General features: G+C 42.9%; 1 protein-coding gene across 1 annotated transcript; it reads right to left on the bottom strand.

The window, feature by feature from the left end:
* Positions 1–27,722, bottom strand: LOC115114164 (unconventional myosin-VIIb-like). Its single transcript, XM_029642188.2, has 48 exons — positions 27,599–27,722; positions 27,181–27,218; positions 25,746–25,847; positions 25,210–25,362; positions 24,254–24,438; positions 23,914–24,035; positions 23,680–23,822; positions 23,226–23,339; positions 21,044–21,197; positions 20,706–20,782; positions 20,140–20,259; positions 19,723–19,865; positions 19,369–19,579; positions 19,144–19,279; positions 18,837–19,006; positions 18,538–18,681; positions 17,985–18,143; positions 17,734–17,826; positions 17,456–17,550; positions 17,134–17,218; positions 16,678–16,896; positions 16,379–16,588; positions 15,865–16,179; positions 15,345–15,500; positions 15,097–15,165; positions 14,873–14,997; positions 14,497–14,623; positions 14,206–14,325; positions 13,435–13,608; positions 12,339–12,566; positions 11,375–11,542; positions 11,078–11,195; positions 10,795–10,921; positions 9,799–9,971; positions 9,104–9,285; positions 8,141–8,253; positions 7,747–7,901; positions 6,325–6,478; positions 5,771–5,926; positions 5,443–5,548; positions 5,233–5,346; positions 4,996–5,107; positions 4,666–4,772; positions 4,307–4,492; positions 1,552–1,668; positions 1,050–1,133; positions 654–773; positions 1–423 (listed from the first exon to the last, which is right to left on the bottom strand). The coding sequence occupies exons 2-48, from the start codon at positions 27,196–27,198 to the stop codon at positions 325–327; spliced, it is 6,558 nt and encodes a 2,185-aa protein (XP_029498048.1). The 5' UTR covers positions 27,199–27,218; positions 27,599–27,722; the 3' UTR covers positions 1–324.

Genomic DNA, 27,722 nt, shown 5'->3' with positions numbered 1-27,722 from the left:
TCATAATTCAAAAATGTGTTTATTAATTTTGTTCTGTGAGGCAAGCCTTGTTTGTATATACATATGATCTGTCATTTCTTCTAGTTCCACACTGTGGATACCGGTATTCAAAATGGTGATGAGAACCCTTTTACACACAACACAAGACAAGGCACAGTGCCAATTCAATATGGCAACCATTACAAAGCTATGCAAAGGGGTTTAGACCAGATGAAAAGTAATCCCTCCGTCAAATTACAAGTTGTATCCATTGGGTTTCCCTTCATGCTTGGTTTACTGTTTTATAAATTAATCTGCCTTGTCCTCCCTATTTCCCAGCAGGCATTAGGTAGGGAACATGGAGTTATTTCTGGGTCGCACAGACTGCCTCTGCATCTCGTACATGTTCACATAAGATGATAGGAGGTCATCCATTTTGTAACCCTGAAGAGGAGACAAACACAGTTGTTGGGGTGTGCACGTTGAGGCAAAGTTAAGTCACATTCTCTAGTGAGGTCACTACAATACAAGTGTTTGTGAAGGTCACTTAGTACGCCCTCAACAAACACTATCAGCACTTTGGATTCACACAAAATGTACATGTGCCGGTTTATAGGAGGTAACATCTCTCATTCTGCCTCTCGTTTGAGAGCGAAGACGTAATGGCCACTTACCAATGAGGTCTCACAAAGGAAAGAGTTCCCTTTGACCAGGTTGCCAATGGTCATGTGGAAGTAGGTGCTCCCGCTGGACCAATTGGTGATGCGGTTGAACGGGTGCATGACCAGCAACTCCTGAGGTTTAGGGTAAGATCAAAAGGTCATGTTTGGTTAAACAGGGAAGGTCAATACTTTATTGTGCTGATGGTGGCAGAAGTGGGATCCTAGCTTGGTGTTGTGGTGCAGCGTATGGAGTTCACGTGTAAGCATCTCAGATTTGTGGTTTTAAGAAAAGGTCAGTATCGTTACTGCGTATGACCATCTGGCAGTAAATGCCCTCTAGATGTAAGTCAAATGATCTGATAATGGTGATAAAATGGAAATAATCATATACAACTGTTGTGCTTTTACCTTTGTTTTGGGATCGATAAAGCTGACTCCTTGCTTGCTGATTGCAATCTGGACAATACTCGGGTAACTCGGTTCAGAGGTTTGCTGTGAAGCAAGAGCATACAGAAAGTCAACACTGGCATGCAAAGTTCGGTGTGGCATCATTTTCATATTTACATCAAACACTCTTATCCAGAGCCTCGTTATTCTTATTGTGTTACTTTTAATTATTACTTTTTATTTTAGTCTACTTGGTAAATATTTTCTTCTTCTTGAACTGAGCTCTTGGCTAAGGGCTTGTAAGTAAGCATTTCACGGTAAAGTCTACACTTGTAGTGTTCGACGCATGTGATAAATAAAGATTGATTTGATTTGACTTTTTTTTTATTTGACCAGGGTGAAGTGGCTTGCTCAAGTGCACATTGACCGATTTTTCACCTAGTCAGCTCAGGGATTTGAACCAGCAACGCCCAACAATCTTAACCACTAAGCTACCTTTGACTTGAGCTATCTCCCAACGTACCTTTACTTCAAAGAAAGCACAGCCGAACGTCGGCCAGTGGCAGATGCCTTTTAGGAAGGCCACTTTAGCCTCGTCCAAGGTGATCCCAGCCTGCTTGTTGTAGGAGGAGATGATGTGCTTTAAGGGAAGAAGAAAACAACAGATTCAGAAATGAGAGTTTCAGTATTTCTTTACTACTATATGCTTTCATTAATTACCATATGCATGATATAAATCTGGGCAAAATGTGTCATAGTGATGCTATTAATGCACTGTTGGGGTATTGGCTGAATAACTAGACTTGAGGTCATGATGGTAGTTCTAATTGCAGAAAGAATCCTTTATTGAAATGATTGAAATGAGCCATCTGCTTAGTAATAGCAGTGGTGTAAAGTACTTTAATAAAAAATACTTCAAAGAACTACTTAAGTAGTTTTTTGGGGGTATCTGTACTTTACTGTTTATTTTTTTTTGTGACAACTTTTACTTTCTACATTCCTACAGAAAAGAATGTACTTTTTACTCCAAACTTTTCCCCTGACACCCAAAAGTACTCGTTACATTTTGAATGCTTAGCTGGACAGGAAAATGGTCCAATTCAAGCACAAGAGAACATCTGTAATCGTCTCTGCTGCCTCTGATCTGGCGGACTCATTAAACCACGATTGAGTGTTGGATCTGTTCATGTTTAAAAAATAATAATACATGGTGGTGGTGTCTGCTTTGCTTACTATAAAGAATTTGAAATATTTTATCATTTTACTTTTATTTAATTTAAGCAATTACATTTACTTTTGATATTTAAGTATATCTAGAACCAAATACTTTTAGACTTTTACTCAAGTAGTATTTTACTGGGTGACGTTCACTTTTACTTTGAGTAACTTTTCATAAAAGGTAGCTATACTTTTACTCAAGTATCACAATTGGATACTTTTTCCACCACTTAGTAATGGAGAGAGTAAGAGAGGCATTCCAAATCTCATATAAAGCTAAATAACATGAAGGACTGACAGTGTAGCAGTGTACAATAGATAGAAATACAGTTGAAGTCGGAAGTTTACATACACCTTAGTCAAATACATTTAAACTCAGTTTTTCACAATTTCCGACATTTAATCCTAGTAAAAATTCCCTGTCTTAGGTCAGTTAGGATCACCACTTTATTTTAAGAAGGTGAAATGCCAGAATAATAGAAGAGAGAATGATTTATTTAAGCTTTTATTTCTTTCATCACATTCCCAGTGGGTCAGAAGTCTACATACACTCAGTTAGTATTTGGTAGCATTGCCTTTATTGTTTAACTTGTTTAACTTGGGTCAAACGTTTTGGGTAGCCTTCCACAACATTCTCACAATAAATTGGGTGAATTTTGTCCCATTCCTCCTGACAGAGCTGGTGTAACTGAGTTAGGTTTGTAGGCCTCCTTACTCGCGCATGCTTTTTCAGTTCTGCCCACAAATTTTCTATAGGATTAAGGTCAGGGCTTTGCGATGGCCACTCCAATACCTTGACTTTGGTGTCCTTAAGCCATTTTGCCACAACTTTGGAAGTATGCTTGGGGTCATTGTCTATTTGGAAGACCCATTTGCGACCAAGCTTTAACTTCCTGACTGAAGTGCACCAGTCCCTCCTGCAGCAAAGCACCCCCACAACATGATGAAACCACCACCATGCTTCACGGCTTGCAAGCCTCCCCCTTTTTCCTCCAAACATAACAATGGTCATTATGGCCAAACAGTTCTATTTTTGTTTCATCAGACCAGAGAACACTTCTCCAAAAATCGTTATCCCCATGTGCAGTTGCAAATCGTAGTCTGGCTTTTTTATGGCGGTTTTGGAGCAGCAGCTTCTTCCTTGCTGAGCGGCCTTTCAGGTTATGTCGATATAGGTCTCGTTTTACATTGGATATAGATAATTTTGTAACTGTTTCCTCCAGCATTTTCACAAGGTCCTTTGCTGTTGTTCTGGGATTGATTTAAACATCAGCTATCTGAGCAGCTAACCGATCGCTGCAGCTGTACATTGCCTATCTGTAAATAGCCCACCCTATCGACCTACCTCATTCCCATATTGTTTTTATTTACTTTTCTGCTCTTTTGCACACCAGTATTTCTACTTGCACATCACCATCGGCTCATCTATCACCCCAGTGTTAATTTTCTAAATTGTAATTACTTCGCTATTATGGCCTATTTATTGCCTTACTGTATATATGTATATATACTGTACACTGTATATAGATTTTCTATTTTTTCTATTGTGTTATTGACTGTATGCTTGTTTATTCCATGTATAACTCTGTGTTGTTGTTTGAAAAGAGGCACTGAGTTTGAAGGTAGGCCTTGAAATACATTAACAGGTCCACCTCCAATTGATTCAAACAATGTCAAATAGCCTATCAGAAGCTTCTAAAGCCATGACATCATTTTCTGGAATTTTCCAAGCTGTTTAAAGGCACAGTCAACTTAGTGTATGAAAACGTCTGACCCACTGTAATTGTGATACAGTGACATATAAGTGAAATAATCTGTCTGTAAACAATTGTTGGAAAATGTACTTGTGTCATGCACAAAGTAGAAGTCCTAACTGAATTCCCAAAACTATAGTTTGTTAACAAGCAATTTGTGGAGTGGTTGCAAAATGAGTTTTAATGACTCCAACCTAAGTGTATGTTAAACTTCAACTGTAAAAGTCATATTTGTGTCGTCTTCCTCCTCCTCTTCTCCCTCCTCCTCCTCCTCCTCCTCCTCCTCCTCCAACCTCCTCCTCCTACCTTCTTCCAGTCCTCTGGGGACATGGTTTTCATCTCATCAGCCGGCACCAGCTCTTTCAGCATCCTGGGAATCATGACAAACTGGGTTCTGTCCGTGTCCACTTTGACCCTGAAAAGCAGGCCAGCCAGGCTGATCATCTCCTCCTTGGTACACTTGTGGTAGCCACGCAGGTACTTTGGCAACTCCTGAGGGGGAGAGGTTTGTGTATGAGTGATGGTGAAGAACTGGGTGGATGGATGGGTGGGTGGGCGTGCGGGCGTGCGTGTGTGCGTGCGTGCGTGCGTGTGTGTGTGTGCGCGTGTGCGTATGTGCGCGCGTGTGTGTGTGCGCGTATGTGTATGTGTGTTTTCTGCTCGACCTGTGGGAAGTGGAAAGTAAGGTCAGAGGTCAGGTCTCTTCCTGGGGTCACGTTGAACCACAGCTTCCTCATGAAGATGACCAGGTAGGGCATGGTAGCCGGAACTCCTGAAAAACAGTGACCCTCAGACCTTCTAGCATAGCATAGCATAGCATAGCATAGCAGTTTCAATCCACTGACAACTTGGTGGGTGTAAGGGTCTACTTTGATATTTTGCATACATTATATTATGCTTTTGCCTGTTTGTTTTTTTGCGCAACCATCTTAAAGCACTGACAATTTGGTGGCCACATGTTCATTGTATCTGTTCAATTCAATAATGTGCCTTACCCTCCGTTTTACCACCTTTTCTTGCCTCTCTGACTTTTTTTGTTTTCTTAGGTTGGTCTGTGGTCTGCCTCAAACTGTCAAAGAAGTAGTTTTGATCCTCCAAGCTCATCACCTGAAAGCAACAAAGCAAGAAAATGTTTAAGTGCACTCATTCACACTACCAACACAAACTTAAGCTGTGGCTTGAAAATGTTTTTTTTTCTCTCCAAAAAGTTGTGATAAGGACTTGAAATCAACCTTGTTTGGCGTTTTCATGAAGAGACCGTAACCGTCAGCTGAGGCCAGAATGAGCTTGTAGGCAATATTACGAACAAGGTCACGAATCCTAGTTGTTGAAGTCACCTCGAAGAGCTAAATTAAAGAGTAACACATAAGACAAGATACATTATATTGTGATAGACATAAGATAACTGTACTAAACAAGTACAATGGAATTATGTGGCTCACCTCAGTTGAGTCATTGGGGAAGTGGATTTTATGGAAGATTTGGTTGCTGTTCTGTTGAATGGCGTCCACCTCCACCTGATGGGGAGGCAGCTTCCTGGGCTCCATACTACAATCAGAGGACGGTAGCGTTAATTTCCCCCCACTCATTTTAGTACTTAATACCTCAATACCAGATATTGTAGCATCGTTAGCACAACACCAGAAACCTTGTCCAAGTGATTCAGATTGAGACCTCTTGGTAACTTGGCTTAGGTGTTGTATTCACAGGGGCATTGGTTCGAGTCCCAGTCGCCCCCAAAATTCACTGCAGTGTGTTTTGGAGCCGTACCTGAGCAGCATTTGTAGCCGTTGGAGGCAGTCTGCAGCCAGGGGCTCTCTGGGCCGTGACTCTAGGAAACGCTGGGTGTACCTCAGCAGGGACTGGCTGGGGGAGAAAAGGCCGGTGCACAGCCACATGAGCTGCCAACCATAGTCTACACTCATCCTGCGAGAGGGAGAGGGAGAAAGAGAGAGAAAGAGAGAGAAAGAGAGAGAAAGAGAGAGAAAGAGAGAGAGAGAGGGGGGGGAGATGGAGATAATGGTGGGGTGAGAGAGAGGGAAGAGAGTAGAGAGAGAAGGGAAAGATAGCAAGAGATAGAGAGCATTTTTATCATAGAATAAGAAATCCAGCAACATACATACATACATACATACATACATACATACATACATACATACATACATACATACATACATACATACATACATACATACATACATACATACATACATACATACATACATACATACATACATACATACATACATATACATGATTATTTCCTAGTAATACATGTGCAATAGCTGACATGACAGTTTATCGTTGGTCATTACCACACATACCTGCTGCTGTTACTGGTCATCTGCCTCATGATCTGGCAGTAGACCTCGTCCTGTAAAGGTACATGCTGAGTGGCCGGACCAAAGATCTGGTCAGTCAGCTCTATGGGCTGGCGCACCTGTTTGATAGGGTAATCTCCCATGTACTTTAGGATAGGTGAGGGAAAGGTTAAGGACAACAGGAAAACTCCACTTGGAGAGACATTTTTGTGGGGTAATTCGGTAAATGCTACTCCATTGAATTATTATTCTTTTCATTCACTTTTAGAGGTCTTCAGTTCTAATAAACACAGGTATAATCAGTCCCGAGTGTCTTCTTCAAATATCTCCAGTGTTAGCCTCAATAGCAACATGAACATCAACAAATGGCTCTAAATTAAAGGGGAAGTTCAGGATTTTACAACTTGATATTAGATGGGTTTTTCACCCTGAAAGTAATCTATGGGCCAGGAAAACTGTAATCGGTGGTTCGGGAATTCTCTAAACCGCCACTACAAATGTCAGAGGAGTTTAGCCACAGCTAGCTAAAAGCAGAGCTGGGGAGAATCATGCATCAAGGTGAAAAATAAATCAATAAAATGCAGTACATATGCTACTGCTCTATCGCACGTGCAATGATTTCCGAGTGGGAAACAGTGTGTGTGGTTTGCAGCAACTTCTTTGTTGTTGTAATATCGCAAAGGGACATGGTAGTTTTACCATTAAGGATGGCAGATTTAAAGGTCCAATGCAGATGGTTTTTTCTCAATATCAAATCCTTTCTGGGTAACAATTAAGTACCTTACTGTGATTGTTTTCAATCGAAACGGGCAAAAAGAAACAAAAACAGTTTTTTGGCAAAAAGCCATTTCTCAAGCAAGAATTTTGCTAGGGTTGTCTGGGAGTGGTTTGAGTGAGGGGTCTAATTGGACGAGCCTAATAGGAGGGATATGAACCCTGAAAACTAGCTGTTATTGGCAGAGAGGTTTGAAACTCTCTTTGTTATTGGTCTGTTAATTTATACCGTCTGGTGATGTCACCATGCAGCACAAAACTCCATCCCACCAAAACAGGATGACATTTCAGGTGGTCCTTTTAAACAGCTCTTGCATAATTTTCACAATTTCACAGTATTATTCCAAATTCATTATTGAAAATATATATAAAATACAGGACAACCACATTTTTGACTGCACTGGGCCTTTAGAGGTGATTTGGCCATTTAAACAAATACATGAACACAATAATCTATCATTTCAATTGATTTGTAACTAGTGGTGGCTAAAGTTAGCCTAGGTTTGTAGTGGCTGTTTAAAGAAAAACTGTAATCCCTGGTTCAGTTATCATAGCCTACAGACTACTTTCAGGGTGAGGAACCATCTAACAATCATGTTGCAAAATCCTGAACTTCCCCTTTAACAAATAATGTATTTCAGTAAAGGATATCAGTGAAGGAGATGCAGGCCAGATGGCTAAGGTCGGTGTTGCCCACCAGACTCTTCAGTAGGGGCTGTTTGATGGGTTCTTTGGAGGCAGCCCACAGTTTCTCCCTGCCTGCCCCTCTGGCCTGCGCCCCACGGCCGCCCTCTTTACCAGGCTGCCTGGGGGAACAAAGAAAAACAAAGTTAAGTTGCTGCCTTGAGAATAAAGTGTAACTGTAAAATAGACTGTAAACCACGCAAAAATGTGGTAGTGAGATAATTGGTCAGGTTACTGTGACATTGGAATCATAAAAATAAAAAAACATCATGGTAATTATTACATTTGAAATGGTGAGTCAGTGGTTGCATCTGTAATTGAAATAAAAGTGAGAGTGGATTTATTGAAGGGTTTTCTCTACCTAAAGTACTCAAGGGAAAACTCTTTCAGTGAGACGGGGGAGATTGCTTCTTCCCTTTCGTGGGCGTTCTGAGCCACTGTCTTCTTCTGGTCTGGGCTCAGATTCAGCAGACTCTGATGGTTCAAACAAACAAAAACACAACTTTAGTACGACCAGTAGAGGGTAGCCTTCCCCTGCCGCAATCCTCCTGAGAATGTGGGACATGATGTGGACTTGCCCCACCATAAGCTTATTGTTTGTAACAGTGAAAACACCAAGTAAAACTGAAATGACAACTTAAAAAAACACAAAATAAAAAAATATCCATTCACAAACTTCTTATAGCTTATTAGACACATTTCCACTTGCTGAACACAGACTACTTAAATAAAACATCCATCCTTTTCTTAGTAAAACGCAAAAGTAGAAATAAAGTAGTCTTTCCACCATATGGTCAGACACGTTCTATTCGCAGGCTTGTACACAGCACAGAGTTTGGAGTAGCCTTTCATCAGTGCAGGGGATGCTGATACGGAACATGGGATCAACAATCAATATAATAAATATACAAAAACATACATGTAGGTGTATTCCATTATATTGTCTTCTCCTATCTCATCTCTACAGACAGACAGCAGTTCAAAGGACAACTATCTGGAATGGAATGCAGCCATGTGCCATTATTACCTTACATATGAGAATCTTATCATTCACCCTTGCACATCCCCGTTGGCACTATGTTCGTATCTCAATATAGTCCCATCCCATTTATTTTTTTTATTTTTTATCCCCCTCCTCTGTGTTTGTACAACTGTCTTTGCACTGTTTATTTTATCCTGGTCCCAGATCTGTTTGTGTCGTCTTGCCAACTTCTATGTGTGTTGTAAAGACCGCACATATAGATCTGGGACCAGTTGACTGTTCCACGGCCTATTCTTCTAACCATACGAATTTGTGTTTGAACTGAGTCTAGAACCTTCTTACCAGTGTGGTATCGCTGGGCTTTTCAAGGGTTGGCAGAACCAGGACAGTGTCCGTGGAGATGGCGCCGGTGTTCCCGGTGCGCTCGTTAGTGCCTTTGATCCATCCCCGGGCGGGGGAGTACTCTCCATCCTTCACGATGACCAGCACGTCCCCTCTCTTGTAGCTCAGCAACGTGGGGTCGTCTGCCGTGTGAGAAAGCGAGAGAGAAAGCGCACGTGAGAGAGAGAGAGAAGTAGACATCAGTAACTCACCCACGTACATAAGACGAACCATAATGGTCATGCACGATCCCCAGCCCAAAAAACACCTACTGTCTATGACTGGTCCTTTTTTGGATATACTTGTTTTTTATTAAACACTGACTACCTACTAACTGTGTTGTCTGATAGGGATGAAACAAATTGTTTTACAGTACAATTTACAGCACTAGGATTCTATGGAATACATCCAGATACACAACCCTCTTAAGCAGTGCTATACAGCATGGCCTTTGCCTATCTCATCCAAATAGATGAACCACGAGTTGTCATACTCATACACTGTCTATTGATATACTATGATTCTGCCAAATGCATCCACCTAGCTAACCATTTGGAGCCCACAGATACACAGTTTAACCCAAGACAAACCTATCCAAAATCAGTCGATCTAAGCTGTGAAGTGGGTGATCAAGTGATTCATCGTCATACTCCTACCCTGTTTGTTGATGTCCTGCAGGGCCACTGCGTAGACGGAGCGCTCCTTCAGGCCCTCCAGGTACCACTGGATCAGGTCAGCCATCTCTCCTGCATCCACAGACTGCAGTAGGAACTGCCCTCTCAGTGTGGCCAGGCTCACCGACTGACCGCTGTCAATCCTGCCATCATCACTGAGGTACATATGAAATGTACGTGAAACATGTGAAGTGTATGTGAAACATGTGTGAAATATATGTGATAACTTCATGGTGGATCGGGTGTCTGTATGAGGGAGTATGTGAACGGTGACGACCACCACTACTTGACAACTGAACAATAAACTGCCACTGTAGAAAACTAGTTTGGATTGTGTATTCTGGGCCCTGTTTGAAAACTTAACAAATGCATCCTTTCTTGTTTCCTTGAGGTAAGTACAGATCTATAAGTGATTGTATAGGTGAAAGTACATTTATCCCTCTATTGCTTCCACAAATCCAACCAACTCAGATCAGTGATCACTTGAAAGAAGGAAGTGTTGGGTTCGGAGAATATGAAACTTACTTATTCATGTATAACGTTTAGATTATGTCAGGATATGCTATTGTTAGCCATCAGGGATCCTATGGGAGGGATCCTCTGGGAGGAGAAGAGACACAGTCTGGTACCAGTCACCATAACAGGCGTGAGTTGGGGAAGAGTGAGCAGTTTGGGGCAGAGGTCAGGTCAGATGAAGTGAGAAAGAACATATATCACTAAGGTTCTGTCTTGCAACAGAGATGCATTGGCTGTTCAGATGTGTAGGAGGAGACTCAGCCTATGAGGAACGGTTAAATATCAGTGCTTGTGTGAATATGTCATTGTCTAATGCAGCTGTATTGATCCTCTGGGAAGAATAAACTTGGTTTCATAGTGTCCGTAGAGTGTTTACCCGGAAAAATTAGAACCTAACAGAAGGAACGAAGGAAAGAAACAAGGACGCACTGCTGAAATATTTGAACAGGGCCTTGTCCATACCTTGACTTGTTCACCCCAGTCACCTCCGGGTAGGACAGCTCAATGAGCTTCTTCTCTTTCTCATCCTGGAAGGAGATCTCATTCCAGTTGATGGCCACAATAAATTTGCTTTTGGGTAGAGGAGGTCCTGTGGATGTGTAAATAGCTTAGTAATAAAATCATCTTTGACAAAGACCATTTCTATTTTGCCTGATGTGAACCAGCTACTGTAAAAGGTTCATCGTGTGAAATGAAACCAGCCTCACCTGGTCCATTGTTGCAGACGTATTCCTGTTAGACTTACCGGACATTTGCGTAACCTCGTAGAACTTGGAGAAGTAAATGGGCCATTTCTGACGCGCGTAGTCAACCACGTCCCCCTTCACGCTGTCTGTGCTCCTTCTGCTGTTTATGTAAGGACCCTGGAAGAATGATTGTTTATTTGTTGGTACATTTTTGTCTGGCATCAACGTTATTCTACTCTACATAACTTATGGTTGATTGGGATAACATACACTAATTAAAATGTCATTGCAGGACATTTTTTATAAAATACAAATTGTCTGGCCATTACTTATTTTACCAGTGAGTAGCAGTTTACCTGTGTGTGTGCTGCGTTGACCAGCTGAATCAATTTTCCTTGTGACTTGGTCTCAATAAGTTCAGTGGTGATGCATTCCTCCACCACCTTCTTGGCATTCTCTCCACTAATGGCAGACCCAAACGTCACATAGTAGTACATTGCTGCGAGATGCACAAAGTCATCCTCCTGGATGACGAAAAATAAAACAAAACATCTGTTTAGGTCCAATTACAAAGAAAGACAGTCTTGTTTAGTTAATAGAATTTCCACTTCAGGCCTCCCTAGTGGGGCAGCGGTCTAAGGCACCGCATCGCAGTGCTTGAGGCATCACTACAGCTCCGGGTTCGATTCCAGGCTGTGTCACAGCCGGTCGTGACCAGGAGACCCATGAGGCGGTGCACAATTGGCCCAGCGTCGTCTGGAATATGGGATGGTTTGGCCGGCCAGGGATTTCTTTGACCCATTGCGCTCTAGCGACTACTTGTGGCGAGCCGGGCGCCTGCACGCTGACAACGGTCGCCAGCTTGACGGTGTTTCCTCCAACACATTGCTGCGGCTGGCTTCCCGGGATAAGCGAGCAGTGTGTCAAGAAGCAGTGCGGCTTGGCAGGGTTGTGTTTCGAGGACGCATGGCACTTGCCCTTCAACTCTCCCGAGTCGCAGCGATGGGACAAGACTGTAACTACCAATTGGATATCACGAAAAGGGGGTAAAACAATAAATAACCCACTTCAAACAGTCTTTATATATTTTTTTTTCAACAATAGAGCTCATTGTTTTTCTTTCATGACTTTTCACATAGAGTCCAGTGTGACAATGTGACTCCTAAGATCCACGTTTGGTTCATAGTCAATCTACCTCGAGAGAGAGAGAGACGTGGAGGCCACATTCACAATTACACCATTGCCGTATCTGTGATATGATATCCACATCATCTGGGTGGGTGGGCTCTTAGACGTGTGCACTGTCAAAAAACGTCTCACCTTCTCAGAATGGTACTCCCCAGACTTGAGGCCTCTGATGACCTGTCTGTAAATGAGATCTGTGCTGACGGCATCGAGCGAGGAATCGTGCCAGGGCGTGAACAGCTCCTTGCGGAAGTAGAGTCTCCAGGGGGCGTGCTGCTCCTCCTCGCCCTTCCGCCTCACTTCCTGCTCGCACTGCGAGATGGCGTCCATCACGTGCCTCCCGCCACTGCCCAGGGACCACACCTGGAAAAAGCACAGTGACAAGACTTTTTTTTTTTTTTTACCTTTATTTTACTAGGCAAGTCAGTTAAGAACAAATTCTTATTTTCAATGACGGCCTAGGAACAGTGGGTTCCTGTTCAGGGGCAGAACAACAGATTTGTACCTTGTCAGCTCGGGGATTCGAACTTGCAACCTTTCGGTTACTAGTCCAACGCTCTAACCACTAGGCTACCCTGCCGCCCCGGATGTTGTGTCTTACCTGGAGCTCTATGCCACAGGGCTAGTCAAAACATGTCACAGGGCTAGTCAAAACATGTCACAGGGCTAGTCAATGCAAGTTCTGAAAGCTAGCGAATATGCTAATAAATGGTAGTCAAATGGTGTCAAGACTAATTTCCAAATCCTTTTTAAATGTTCCTTCTTAATATTCAACTGACACAATAAATGTCTCAATTCAGAAGGCACGATGCCCAGAACCAGGATACCACAGTAATGTATTCCCTAGCCATGTGACGAAGAAGAGAACCTATTGACACTGCTGTATTCATTATGCCTCTTCTTCGTTAATGTGTACTTCTTTTAGTTGCATGGCTAGGTGTGCCCAAAACCCGTGGGGGTTTCCTCCCCTAAAAATAGTTTATAATCTATGCATAGTCACTTTAACTCTACCTACATGTACATATTACCTTGACTAACCGGTGCCCCCGCACATTGACTCTGTACCGGTACCCCCTGTATATAGCCTCGCTTGTTATATTACTGCTGCTGTTGAATTATTATTATTATTAACTTCTTAAAGCATTGTTGGTCAAGGGCTTTGTTAAGTAAGCATTCCACTGTAAGGTTGTATACGGGGCATGTGACAAATACAATTTGATTTGATTCGCACCTTCTCACAGAAGCCGATGTAGAGAGAGAATCCGTAGATGTCCTTGAGGTTGACTTTCTTGGCCAGAGCCTGGCACACCTCGGCGGAGGTACAGGCTGAGTCTACCGGCAGGCTGACACTAAGGCCGTCCATCAAGGCCACAGACACTTGCGTGGTCTTCTTGGTCTTGACGGCCTACACATGAGAAGATGGAGTCGTGGTAAGAAGTCGTCCTTGTAGCATGATGTACTACAACAGCACCCATAAATGCTCTGTATATATACTGTATATGTCTCCTTACCAATACAGTCACTGTCATAAGATTAAGACTAAGACTAAGATCGCCAATTGCACACAAGTCTGAACCCCCCTAAATAAAGGTATGTCGGCAGAGCAAAAAACAGAGAATGGATCTATTTTACAGGTCAGACATTAACACTGGTTAATGTAGCTGTAGTTCAGCAACTTTCTCCCAGATAACTCTGATGCTACCTCTCGTGGTAGAGTGTGGGTGGGTGCCGGTGTGTTTCTGTTTCTTTGTCGTCGGACCAAACCCGAGTCAAGAATAATACCGTCCATGACTTGTAATGCTGACACTGCTTGACAGCAGCAGTAGTCCACACACAGCAACATTGTCAAGAGAGGTAAGCTTCTTTGGCTACAGTGTTGGACTGACAATCGAAAGGACCCGGGATTTGAGTCCTGACAGGCCTAACCCCCATTCTGTTGCGTTGTGTCAGAAGGGGAGATGGCACCCAGATGAGTATCCATGTCTCGGATGTTGTGTCTTACCTGGAGCTCTATCCAACAGGGTGGTTCACCTCGCTCCCCATTGGCCACGATGCGACGCAGACGCTCAGCACAGTACGGACCGTAGCTACTTGGTCCTCTGCCCAGGAAGCTCTCCAGGTACTGTGGAATAGAATCAAACAGAATAGAATAGAACACAATATAATTACAGTGTATCTAATTGATTGACTGTGCATAAAATGATGATTATGCATAAAATGATTATGGTCATGCATAAAAACACAGCGCCTTAAGACATAGAGAATAGCCGTAAGTTAAAAACTTTAGACTGACCTGCATAAGGAGTTCTGTTGGGGGGAAGATACCCAAACAGACAGAGAGGAGGACCCAGCCTCTGAGAGAACTCTTCTGGTTCTTATTGTTCACCAGCTGTTTAATGATCTGACAATAGATCTCATCCCTACACGGACAAACAAGGACAGACAAGGCCTCAAGTAGTTTAGATGGATCCAGTTTAGAGGGATCCAGTTTAGAGGGATCCAGTTTAGAGGGATCCAGTTTAGAGGGATCCAATTCATTTGCATTGCAACTGTAATCTACTATCAGTTCGGAATTGAACAATCTTGGTATTAAAGCAAGTCACCTTTCTAGACATTGATAACTGGGACATTTCTGGGTGACATTGTTCACGTGTTATTTGGTTTGGTACCTTATATCTCTTCTGGATAGGGCGTATCCAACAATAATATGCAGTTTTTCAAGGTCGGATATTGGCCGATCCAAGGTGCGCCCCTCTCCAATCAGAATGTCTTTCTCCTCCGTCATAGTCTCTGACTGGAGGTGGTGAGAAGAGCCAATTATCCTATGTTGTTGCATCATGGATATTCCGCTGAATTTGAGTTCTTAGGACAAAATCATATTTATGTAACATACCTCCTCTATAATGGTCGAAGCTTTTCTATTCCCCGTTCCTTGTTTCTTTCTATTTTTCCTTAGTATTTTCTGATGGAATAATGGATATGACATCTATTATATTTAGACATCTGACAAACTGTTATAGTGTGTCAAACTCAGCAACAACAGTAACCTATTGGAAGCATGTAAAATGACAATCAGGGATGAATAAAGTCGTACTGAACGAAATTGAACTGAATTTGAGGTTGAGTCCTAATGTACAGTACCTGATCCAGGCCCACCAGGTTGCTGAGCCTCCTGTTCTGCCTCTGGCCCAGGTTATTCTGGTTGGGAGTGAGGGCGGCGGGCTCCTGGTTGATCAGTTTTGGCTCAGCTATGTCCCCCATGAACCTCAGGATGATCCACCACACTGTCAGACAGGCCTGGAGAGGAGAGGAGCAGAGGAGAAAGTGGGGAAGGGAAGAAAAAAAGAAAGGGAGAAAAAAAGAAAGGGAGAAAAAAAGAAAGGAAGAAAAAAGAAAGGGAGAAAAAAAGAAAGGGAGAAAAAAAGAAAGGGAGAAAAAAAGAAAGGAAGAAAAAAAGAAAGGGAGAAAAAAAGGGGTGAGGAACAAAAATAAAATACAAAAAATAGGAAGGAAAGCAGAGGAAAGGGAATAAGGAGAGGAGTAAGTAGGGTACACAAAGAGAAAAGAGGAGAGGAAAATATGTCATTGAGGAAGAAAAATGTCATACTTGCTTTGGATTCCTCTGACATTAGCACACTGAAGCCTGATATTGAGTACTCACCAGTGCGTCTCCCTCGTCCTCGTGGTGGAGCAGGGGCTGTCGCAGCCTCTGCTTGATGTGACTGTGGGTAGCAGAGCCCTGGAAGTACAGAGCACTGAACTTGGTGAAGGAGAACTCCTCATTCTCATCATCGTAGTCCACCACTGGTTGCTCCTCTGGTACTGCGATTGGTACGGGTTCTGGAGCTGGTACAGTCCGAGCTAGTGCTGGTACTGGTACTTGTATTACTACTGGAGCTGGTCTTTCCTCTCGAGCTGGACTCTCCTCTCGGCTCTCCTCAATCACCTCTGGGACGGTCAGCGTTCTCTCCAAGTCCTGAGGACGGGTAGGGAGAGTGCAGTTGGATACTCAGTTCATTTTTTTGCTTTTCTTTAAGTGGTAGGGAATAGTAAAATAGTATAATGCTTCTTCAATGAGAAGAAACGATTCGGTCATTCTATTAGCAGTGTTAATCATTGAGCAAGAAGCCTTTGTTGATATACTGTGGAGATCCACCATTGGTTGTGAGCCTAACCTCAAAGCCCTCGGGAGCTGGTCCCTCCCGTCCTCCTACTGCCACTGTGTTGGGCAAGAAGCCAAACATAGTTTCCACCATTTCCTGCTCACTGACTGGCTCCGGCTTGGCAGCAGCCTCTTGTGATTGGCTGAGGATGTCCTCTAGCCTCTGCTGGAGCTCCGCGGCTGACCGCTCCCTCGACATCCGCTCCTGGGCAGATAGGAAGACCTAACACACACAAACACACATAAATATTGAACTCACACAATTGCACACACAGGTGCACAAACCCACTTTTCTCAAATGACAGCACTTACATCTGTCTTCATCTTGTTGGTGGTCTTCCTAGCCAGCATGCCTCTGGTGTGGGCCTGCAGGACTGTCACAGCTTCTCTCTTGCTCTTATAACACTTCCTGGCTAGGTACCCGCGCACCTGGGACTGCATTGTGACGGCCGCCGCCAGCTCCTTCAGGTAACGCCCTCGGGCCAGACGGCCACGGATCGTAGACTGTAGACGCTCAAAGCCAAGCTGGAGCTGATTGAACGAGACAGAGAGGAGTAGAAATGATTCCAGAAGCAGCAGGTACATGTGATCTAGTCTATAAAAAAAAGTAAATATGAGCAAATCTCCATCAGCACAATACTGTGCACTCCTAAGCTACGGCAATGAATCAATATCATCTCCGTTTGTCTTCAGAAGTGTATCTGAGTTGACTCCTTACCGTGCTCATGCTGATGTGATATTAGTAGACCTTGACTGCCAGTGACTTACTTTTCTGTATTCCTTTTTCTCTCTATAACCTCTCCACCGCTTCTGTATAACCACGGCAGCTCTCCTTTTCTTCACAAAGCTCTTCCTACAAGAGGAATACATTTAAACCAAACTGGAATATTTACTGACTGTTAACACCTACTGTATTACAATAGGAACAACTGAAGTAACTCTGGGGTAAAGCTTTAGATTGGGGTGTTAGAGCAGAACAGATAACGCCGTCCCACGACATCCCAAACCTGTGTCAGGTTTATGACACGTCGCCCGTCATTCTCTATCCTGGGTTCTGCCCAAGCGGTGTGTCTCAGTGTTCATCCCTTACCTGTCTCTTTGGCCAAGCATGACCCTCTGGATGATGAGGGCTTTCCTATTGAGCTCTCGCTCTCGCTCCCGCTCTAGTAGGGAGTCATGGGCATCCTGAGTGGGATGAAAGTGAGAAACCGGTTATAGAGGGTGAATATGACCTTTTTGGGTGAGGGTTTACCGACATCATTCCAGCATCTTTGAATTGCTTCTCGTGACTGACATTTGTGGATGCCATCACTACTGTTACAACATGCCAATGTTTGTGGTTGTCTAGTGTGGTAGATATAACTGTACCTTTAGAAAAATCTTAGTCGTGCCGATCTTCCAGCCATCCTGCCCTGTGATCACGGCCTTGCAGACGGCATTGCAGCAGGCTACGGCTGACTCCTGAGTTAGGACAAGGAGGAGGATATTGGGAACCGTAACCACCCCACTGAAAGCAATTGTAACCGTGGAGCTTTTTGTGCTAACAAATATCATCATCATTGTTGTCATCTTCATCATCATCATCATCATATTCAAAATAATGAAGGTGTATGTCTCACAGTTTTGGGGTCACAAACGGTTGTATTCAGAAGAACTCTGTACCGCTGCAGAAACTGCTTGAACGTGTGACGGATCGGAAATCCCAGTTTCCGGATTTTGATGGTATCAATCATTCCAGAATACCGCAGCTGACGTATGCACAGGTTTCTGTCAAAAACCTGAAGACAGAGACATTCCTAAGCTTGACTAGTAGAGTGGAGTGCACTGTAGTATGGACAAATTGGACTTTCGTGGAATTGTCCCATTTTCATTCTGTATAACGGCCTATATTGTTTCTGTTTTGTGTGAGTTTGACCTCTACCGATTGTGACATTGCACCGTTAAAACAATGAATCATGTCTTCCTGTATCTGGCCCAGTGCTACAAAACAATTAATCATCTCTTCCTGTATCTGGCCCAGTGCTACAAAACAATGAATCATGTCTTCTTGTATCTGGCCCAGTGCTACAAAACAATGAATCATGTCTTCCTGTATCTGTCCCAGTGTTACAAAACAATGAATCATGTCTTCATGTATCTGGCCCAGTGCTACAAAATGGCTGCCTTATTTACCATGGACTTCTTATCGTCGTTGGGTTTGAAGCAGCGGATGAAATGGGGTTGGCATTTGGACAGGGCATTCATGAGGGAGTCCAGGGACTGGCGGAACTGACCGCTCAGCGTGGACACCTGCCTCCTGCCGTCCGTCTGGGCCACCTGCGGGGAGAAAAATCACAATATCAACTGCATGGATTTTTGGACCGTTGTCAGTGACTATCTCTGCAGGAAAGCTATGTGAAGAAACTGGTGGATATAGCTAAATGGGAGTTGGCGTGAGAGTCAGAATCGTAATAGTAACAACAGCTACAAACCCGTAGAGAGCTCTTCGGTGTCATAACGATCCTGTTGTTGCTTGCAAGGTTCTTCACCACATTTGCAGAGAGCTCCTTCTCAAAGAGCTGTTGCAGCAGCGTGTTGGTGGATGCTTCAATCAACTTGAGGATGCCTGAGTTAAGAGCATCTCTGTTCTTCTCCAGGAATCCTGGAGGAAAAGCAGACAGGATCAAATGGTGCCACCCCCCTCCCAAAAAAACGTGACAATATCCAATTGATCACACTCCTATGTTTGAGCGAATCAACTAAATGTTGTATAGGCGTGATCCCTTTTTTTCTGTTTACCGTTTGAGTCGTAGTGAACAACCCCAGCAAAATGGCGGATCCCAAACTCCATGTCGTGGGTGTTCTTGGACGGAATGTACTTGTTGCACTTCGCATGAGCCCTGTTCATCTTGTTCAGCATGGTGACATCTGTGCCCTGGAAGAAACATTCAAGGTTGTCACAAACCTCGCCAATTCGAACTGCCACCGGAACATGGTTGACTAGAGGAACGTGAGATTGTTCACCTTGGGAAAGTGGCTCTCCTCGTCGATCAGGGCCAACACGTTGAGGGGCTTCACAGCGAGGAGATCAAGGGTGTCCGTGTTGTCGCTAAAGGTGATGTTCTTCCAAACAATGTCCTCCTTAGTGTACTCCTCCTGCTCCAGCTTGAACACATGGCGCACAAAAAACTGCTGCAGCTGCTCATTGGCAAAGTTGATGCATAGCTGTTCAAAGCTGCGAAAAAGCATGGGGGAAAGGTTTGTGTTATTGACTGGTTGGTTATATGCCATCAGGGAGAGAGGATGAAGGACATACAAGGAGCATATTGCCCCACACAAACGACAAGGGGAATTAGTATTTGACATTGGCTGGCATACCTGTTTGAGTCGAAGTTCTCAAAACCAAAGATGTCCAGCAATCCGATGGAGTTACGGACATATTTGGGACCGTTGGTGGGAGTCTTATGGATGGCACTGTTGATTCTCCCAACGATCCAGATGAAGAGTTTGCCATATATCGCCTGACGAAATCATGACACAAACGACACACATTCTGTACACTTGAGTAGAATATGGGCCAAATCCTAACTTGAAATGTGCATGTTTAACTCAACAATCAAATAAATCATGTATTGATGTCAATGGAAGACTTGAGTTAAGTCCATTCGCCCACAGATCTCAAGTTAGGATTCGGGCCTATGTGCCTTTGTGAATATTTATGTTTATGCCTCCTCTCTTGTTACAGCCTATTGTCTATCTTGCCTTGGTAACTTCAAACAGGAGCGGCCTCATTACCTTGACGAAGGCGTCCCTGGAGTCGGCTGCCTGTTCAGAGTTGAGGGGTTTGGACACTCGCTCTCTGTTGGTCATGAAGGAGCGGTAGGTCAGGCTCACAGCCAGAGCCGCAGGCTGCACCTGTAGGAACCAGACAAAGACTATGTATATAGTAGGCCGTCATTGTAAATAAGAATTTGTTCTTAACTGACTTCCCTAGTTAAATAAAGCTACTGTAAATAAACTACTGTATATTTAAGCAATAAGGCACGAGGGGGTATGGTACATGGTCAATATACCATGGCTAAGGGCTGTTCTTATGCATGACGCAACGTGGAGTGTTAGGACACAGCCCTTAGCCGTGGTATATTGGCCATATGTCACAAACCCCCGAGGTGCCTTATTGCTATTATAAACTGGTTACCAATGTAATTAGAGCAGTAAAAATACACGTTTTGTCAAACCCATGGTATATGGTCTGATATACCACGGCTTTCAGCCAATCAGCATTCAGGGCTCGAACTTCCCAGTTTAAGTTATTACAGAACATACCAGCAAAGAATGAAAATGCCAATAAACATACATACCTCCAGCAATTTGGCAGCAAAGGTGAAGTGATCCGACAAACTGACATCAGAGCTCTCCATGTTATTCAAGATGGTGGCTGCAAGGCAAATAACAAAAGAAAACTTGGTCAATCACAGCTTTCATGTAGAAAAGAAATCTACAACATAAACATTTCAGTTGTTCAACTGACTAGGTATCCATCCCCCTTTCCTTTCAACATTCAAGTATTTCAGGGTCTCAATACATTTGGCCATTGGGGTTGGGGGGTGACAAGGCGCAGGTCATGTTCCCTAAGAACTCCGGTCATAGATCATATACTCAGACAGTAACCGAGTCATACACCCAGAGAGGACCCCACCTTCGAAGCTGACATTGCCCAGGTGGAGGAGTGCAGCAAGCAGCTTGAGGATCTCCCAGCAGTGGGTCTCAGTGAAAGCGAGGATCTTCAGGGCCGTGCGGATACGGGTGTAGTCCTTAGCATCGTCACGTCCATCGCAGACAATGCAGTCACCCTATAGAACACAGGGTCAGAGGTTATACTGTCGGTTGTAGCTATTGCCCCATCTCTCCACTTAATTACAGCTACTATCGACAAGGGCTGTGGCGGTAATTACCGTCAATTAACATAAACACATTTAGCGTCTCCTGGCTTCCACACGAGCCACTGATGTGGACCTTTGGAACATCTACATTTTAAAGAGTCTAATAAATCCATGTAGCCTACACCTTCACAATAAATCAATTATTCATTTTAGACAGGTCTAAAGAAACATGATATGAAGAAAATGTAGTCTATTTCAGAAGAACAGAATAGCATCCTCTGAGTTGTCCTTATGTTAGGCCTTGATCTGGCTATGCCATATGGCTGTGGGCTACACTAGATCATTTAGCAGTCAAGATTTGCTTAGAATTCCGTGGCATTATTTTATATTATTTGATAGTATGAAGAATACAATGGAACAAAGCTGAATAAAATAGAAAGGATACTTTCTCCAAACCATTTGAGGAAGTGCACACATGCACTCTGTGTTGAGCGGTTAACAAAGAAATGGGTACTCCTATATGCTTACTTTAGAGTTATTAATGTAACTTTAGTTGTTCTACAAACATTGGGCTATATGTTTTGATTAATAATACATTGTAAGGCTGCATGATGCGACTCTAATGATGATTAGAAAAAAGTTGCTTGAAAAGGCATGAGCTCTGCTTTGTTATTTTGGGGCGCAGGCTGTACACACGTTGTCAGTCTCACATTCAAAACTTGAGAAGCACTTCTTCACATGATAAGTGCAGCAATGTACACACGGCCGTAGGTTATAGGTGCGAATGTTCCATCAGCTGGAAAACACCATTATCAAATGTGACCACAAATGCAATTATGCATGTAATGCTTATATTATAAAGTTGCATTTTTATGGTAAAAATGATCTTCCCCAAACTTGAAACTCACACGCTGCTTATGAATGACAGTTAGGCTCTACACGCCTTGTAAAAGCAGATGAATGTGCTTAATTTTGTTAAGTTATTTGACCACTTTAGTTGTGATACAAACCTTATCAAAACGTATAGGTCTACCGGCTAGGCTACATGATTCGAAAATGGTTTTTTTTAAAGTAATTGTTTCTTGCCTTAAGCTGGGCATCATTCACAAGTGATAATATATCATTCACAAGTGATAGGCTAATATTGTCCCCAATCAGACTAATCTTGATCTAATCTTGTCTTTACATGTACTAAATAATATATGTGTGAAATTTGTTTTGATTTAGAATAGACCATTATCATGCACCTGTCTCGAAACAGGGGCAGGGGAAAAAATACATGTCATCTCTGCACTTAAATAGCGAATGGAGGACGCTTTTCATGTGGTTCATTTTCACGGTAGACCATACTCCTGTTGTAAAGAGAAGCAATGTGCTTAATATTAGGAATGTTGAGAAATAAATATAGTAGGCCTAGCCTATAGAAAACTGATGGGATCCTCCTCTTTTTAATAGAGGCCATCACTCTGTTTTCTCACGCAGTTGCATAGCCTATAGAAATGTTGCGCAACAGGAGCTCATGGGCTCTCATGAAGTGTTTGATTAGATTTTCGATTACATTTGAATTGATGCCAGAGTGATTCGAGGGACAATAGAGTGCCGAGTACGAGGCAGTTGGCAAGTTTGGTAGGCTACTAATGACCAGCAGCAGCATCAGAGCTTGGAGAAGCCTAATTACTGTGACTAAATGGTCATGTGGAATTTGACTGCCTTCATGACTGCAAGTGTGACTGCAAGTGTGGCGGTAATACGGTCACCACAACAGCCCTACTATCGACCCGTCTCTCTCTTCAAATGGTGATCCTAAAGCAAATCATAAATCATACAGGAGTTTGTTTTTCCAGCTCTGGGGCAGTTTCCTAGGAGCATTGTAAAGAGGACGTCAGTAAAGAGGACGTCAGTAAAACTTAGTTGTACTCAGTAAAAATGTCGTTAATGAGGAAGACATAAGTGGTAAAACCTGTTAGGGATGATGTTTTAGTAGTGCGTTGCTATTACCCTCTTGAGGTAGCTGAATTCGGCGGCATTTCCCAGACACAGTGTTTTCTTCTGTTCTGCCGTCATCCCCGCTAACATGCAGTAGAATATGTGGTAGTTCCGCTCCTCCATGGCCTAGGGTTAATTAGTTCAAAGGAACAGTAGTGTTACAACTAACTGTAAGTCGCTCTGGATAAGAGTGTCTGCTTAAATGACTCAAATGTAAACGAGTATGAGAGACAACATCTCTTGCCTGGTGACTGAACAATCTAGCAATGGATTTGGCCCTCTTCCAAGTACGAACAAAGCATGTCAATGAGACTTAAATTAGATAAACCTGTTGTTTATGAGAGATAGTTTTGAAGGCAATTCACTTTGAGGCTATGAGATTTCTACATTTCATTCAAATATAAGGACAACAGCAAAATATCCTGGTTCACCAATTGTTCTGATATTACAGCCAGCGCTTCCACACCTGATGGCAGACACGAGACTTCTCCAGTAAGTACTGTTCCATGCGAGCCCCTTCGATGGCGCCATCTTTGTTGAAGAAGATTTCCACGTATTTCCCAAAGCGGCTGGAGTTATCGTTGCGAATTGTTTTGGCATTCCCAAATGCTGGGGGAACACAGAAATGGGAAATGGTTCATGGGTAGCAACTGTTGTGATAATGTGGGAGAGAGATATTTTAATAGAAAAGAAATCCTACCTTCCAGTATAGGGTTAGCCTCCAGTATCTGCTGCTCTATCCAGGAGTGCTGTCCACTTACTGCAGCAAGGAACTGAAGGACCAGCTTGGTGCTCTCTGTCTTCCCTGCACCTGACTCTCCACTAACAGGAAGAAAGAGATAGTGTGTCATATTCTGGGATTTCAGTTTAATTCCAGTGTAAATGTCAATATAAAAAGTATAACTGAACCACTCCAAAGAGCATCTTCCACAACATTGGAATGTGACGCTTCTGCCTTGGTTTCCTTTTGTCCAACCGAATGACTTGGGTGTCAAAAGCGGAACGTTGCCCATCTGGGATGGATGTACTTTTGGCCTCACCTAATGATGCAGCACTGGTCTCGGTTGTGGCGGCGCATGTTGAAGTAGCAGGTATCTGCGATGGCAAAGACGTGCGGGGGCAGCTCACCCAGCCTACGCCCGTGGTACAGCCTCACTTGGTCGGCTGTGTAGAGAGGAAGCTCTTGGTAGGGGTTGACTGCCACCAGCACAGAGCCTGTGTAGGTCTGGACACAGCACAATAACAGCGATTTAGGCTTGTGCCAACCACATTTGTTTTGGAGCACCCTGTAACAGCGGCTAATGTTATAACACTAGTTAATGTAATAACTTTTCTATTTGTAATACTTTTTTTTTTATTATGTAGTAAAACCTGTTAATGTAATAACTTGCTGGGTAACGTAATAAAATGTTGATTGGTTAACGTAATAACTTTACGAGCTAAATGTAACGTTATTACATTAACCGGTGGTTATTACATTAACTGGTGAGTAACTACTTTTTTGATGAGTAGTGTAATAACTTCAACCAGTCATGTAATAGTTTTTATGTAGTATTTCCCTCAATTTGATGCACATGCCACCACCTACAGGCAATTACAACACAAACAAACTCATGCACATCATACATGAATGCTCATACATAGAGACACTCACAAGCACACATTGAAATGTACACCCTTACATAAAAACCACATGATTTCATACAACATTTCACGTGAAACCATGTGAAAAATAGTGTTTTTGGAACACTTCACATGTGATCATGTTTTCACAGTATGCTACAATCCGCAAAAATACTACATGAATTACTATAGTATATACTACAGTTTTATTTTACTACAGTATTATACTATAGGTAACTGTTAATACTACAGTATACTACAATATTCAAGTAGTGTTTTTGCTGTCAGTGAATACAATAATATTCATACCGTAATGCACTATAGTATTTTTTTCGTGTGGGTGTAGTACATCATAATCCATTAGGGGACTCACATAGATGATGCCCTGCCTGTGTCGGACCAGCAGGTTCCTGAGGAGCCCGGCCTCGTTGAGGTCCCCCAGGCGGATCATGTCGTCCACCCCCTCCACTGAGGTGGGGTGCATCACTCTGATGGAGCCCTCCTCCTTCTGGGTGAGCTTGTGTTCCTGGAATGACATAGGACATTTCAGGAAGTTATGTGGCGGTGTGATGTGAACCTTTGCACAAATCTTCCATTGACATCAATGTAGGATTTGTTTCGAAATCTTTGGTTACATATAAACGTAACTTTTTTGAGGTCTGAAGGTCTGAAAACTTAAGGATTTGGTTCTATACCACCCATTTAAGTCTGGGGGTTTGGCATTATATTGTTGCATTTGCCCAGCGTCGTCTAGGGTAGGCCGTCATTGTAAATAAGAATTGTGTTCTTAACTGACTTGCCTAGTTAAATAAAGGTTACATGCATTTACATTTGGGACCAACAGTATATTCAAATACAGAAGACACACAATTCAATACAACACATGTAATAAAGAAATGCCATGGTCACCTTTCCTTCATCATCCACCAGTAGCTGGTGTCCAGTATCGGTCAATTTGACCCGGGCTCCGATGGGCACCCCGATACCAGGGTCCACCCATACCCACTCACCCTGAAAGCAAGGAGCACAGTGGGTCACGGTCAAGGTCATACATCGAAAGAATGCCGCTTTTACTCTTCATTTAATTCAATTGACGAAAGTAGTGCGCTTGTAATTCCACCAAAACTGGTGAAAGTAAAGATAAATAAAAGAGCCTTTCGTGAACTAATGCGAGAACTTGACTTCGTTCACCTCTTACTAGCTCTGACTGCTGATAGCTACTTTACTGAGGGGAAATGTACTTACTATGACTGAGATAGGTGGTTGTCCCATCTAGCCATTGTATCTTAAGATGAATGAACTAACTGTAAGTCGCACTGGGTAAGAGTGTCTGCTAAATTACTCAAATGTAAAACGAGTATGAGAGCCAATAAATCATTTGTGGAGCATCAAGATTTCAAGTGTGCTAAAGATCACTGTTTGTGCTGTCTCGCCAACTCCTATTGGCCATAGGAGTTGGTTATATGTACAGCGCAAACAAATATGGGAAAAGACTAAGGATTTCCCATTTAAAGCCATTTCCAGAAATGAATGGCAATGGCATTGACTCCAAACCCTAGATGATCACATCCAGACACAATGGCATTGACTCCAAACCCTAGATGATCACATCCAGACACAATGGCATTGACTCCAAACCCTAGATGATCACATCCAGACACAATGGTATTGACTCCAAACCCTAGATGATCACATCCAGACACAATGGCATTGACTCCAAACCCTAGATGATCACATCCAGACACAATGGCATTGACTCCAAACCCTAGATGATCACATCCAGACACAATGGCATTGACTCCAAACCCTAGATGATCACATCCAGACACAATGGCATTGACTCCAAACCCTAGATGATCACATCCAGACACAATGGCATTGACTCCAAACCCTAGATGATCACATCCAGACACAATGGCATTGACTCCAAACCCTAGATGATCACATCCAGACACAATGGCATTGACTCCAAACCCTAGATGATCACATCCAGACACAATGGCATTGACTCCAAACCCTAGATGATCACATCCAGACACAATGGCATTGACTCCAAACCCTAGATGATCACATCCAGACACAATGGCATTGACTCCAAACCCTAGATGATCACATCCAGACACAATGGCATTGACTCCAAACCCTAGATGATCACATCCAGACACAATGGCATTGACTCCAAACCCTAGATGATCACATCCAGACACAATTGGAGATTCTCCATAGAATGACTAGGCAATGGAAGTGTTGATTACATTACATTTCAAAAACCTTTTAGAATCAAAGGATGGCATTCGGGTTACATTGATCAAATAGTCAACAAAGATTATGTGGAGGATCTTACCTTTCTCAACATCACCATAATTACAACCCTCCTTTTCCCTAAATTCAAGAAACAAGAAAGACAAAAGTCATGCATTTTCTACAACATATCTGTCGACGACATAAGTCTGGACATAGTGTGATCTCAGTGTGTCTTCTCAATGTTGTATGAAAGATTTCGCTGTCACTCCATTTTTAAGATCCAATGGTGATTATATGGTGACAATGGTGCACAATGACTACAATCATCCATACAAACAACATACTATACATGGCAAACAATACAGAACTTAAGTCAATAATTCTGCTACCTTTCTCTATAAATAAGCATGACTGAAATGACTGCACATCGTTACTCTACAACATTCAGCCTAACGATTCTATAAGGGTGACTGAAATGACTGCACATCGTTACCACCACACACAAAAAAAACACTTACTTATAGCAACTCAAGTGATGGTCCTCATTGAAATCCCAGTCCTTTAGTAAGTTCTGTGCAGTTGTTGTGGAGCTCAAATGATTGTTAGCTGACGTTCACTCCAACCCACCTGGATACCACAAGG

Source organism: Oncorhynchus nerka, linkage group LG9b (genome assembly GCF_034236695.1).
Source record: "Oncorhynchus nerka isolate Pitt River linkage group LG9b, Oner_Uvic_2.0, whole genome shotgun sequence".
NCBI lineage: Eukaryota > Metazoa > Chordata > Actinopteri > Salmoniformes > Salmonidae > Oncorhynchus > Oncorhynchus nerka.
Note: the sequence above shows the minus strand (reverse complement) of the source record. Positions and strands in the feature narration are given on the sequence as shown.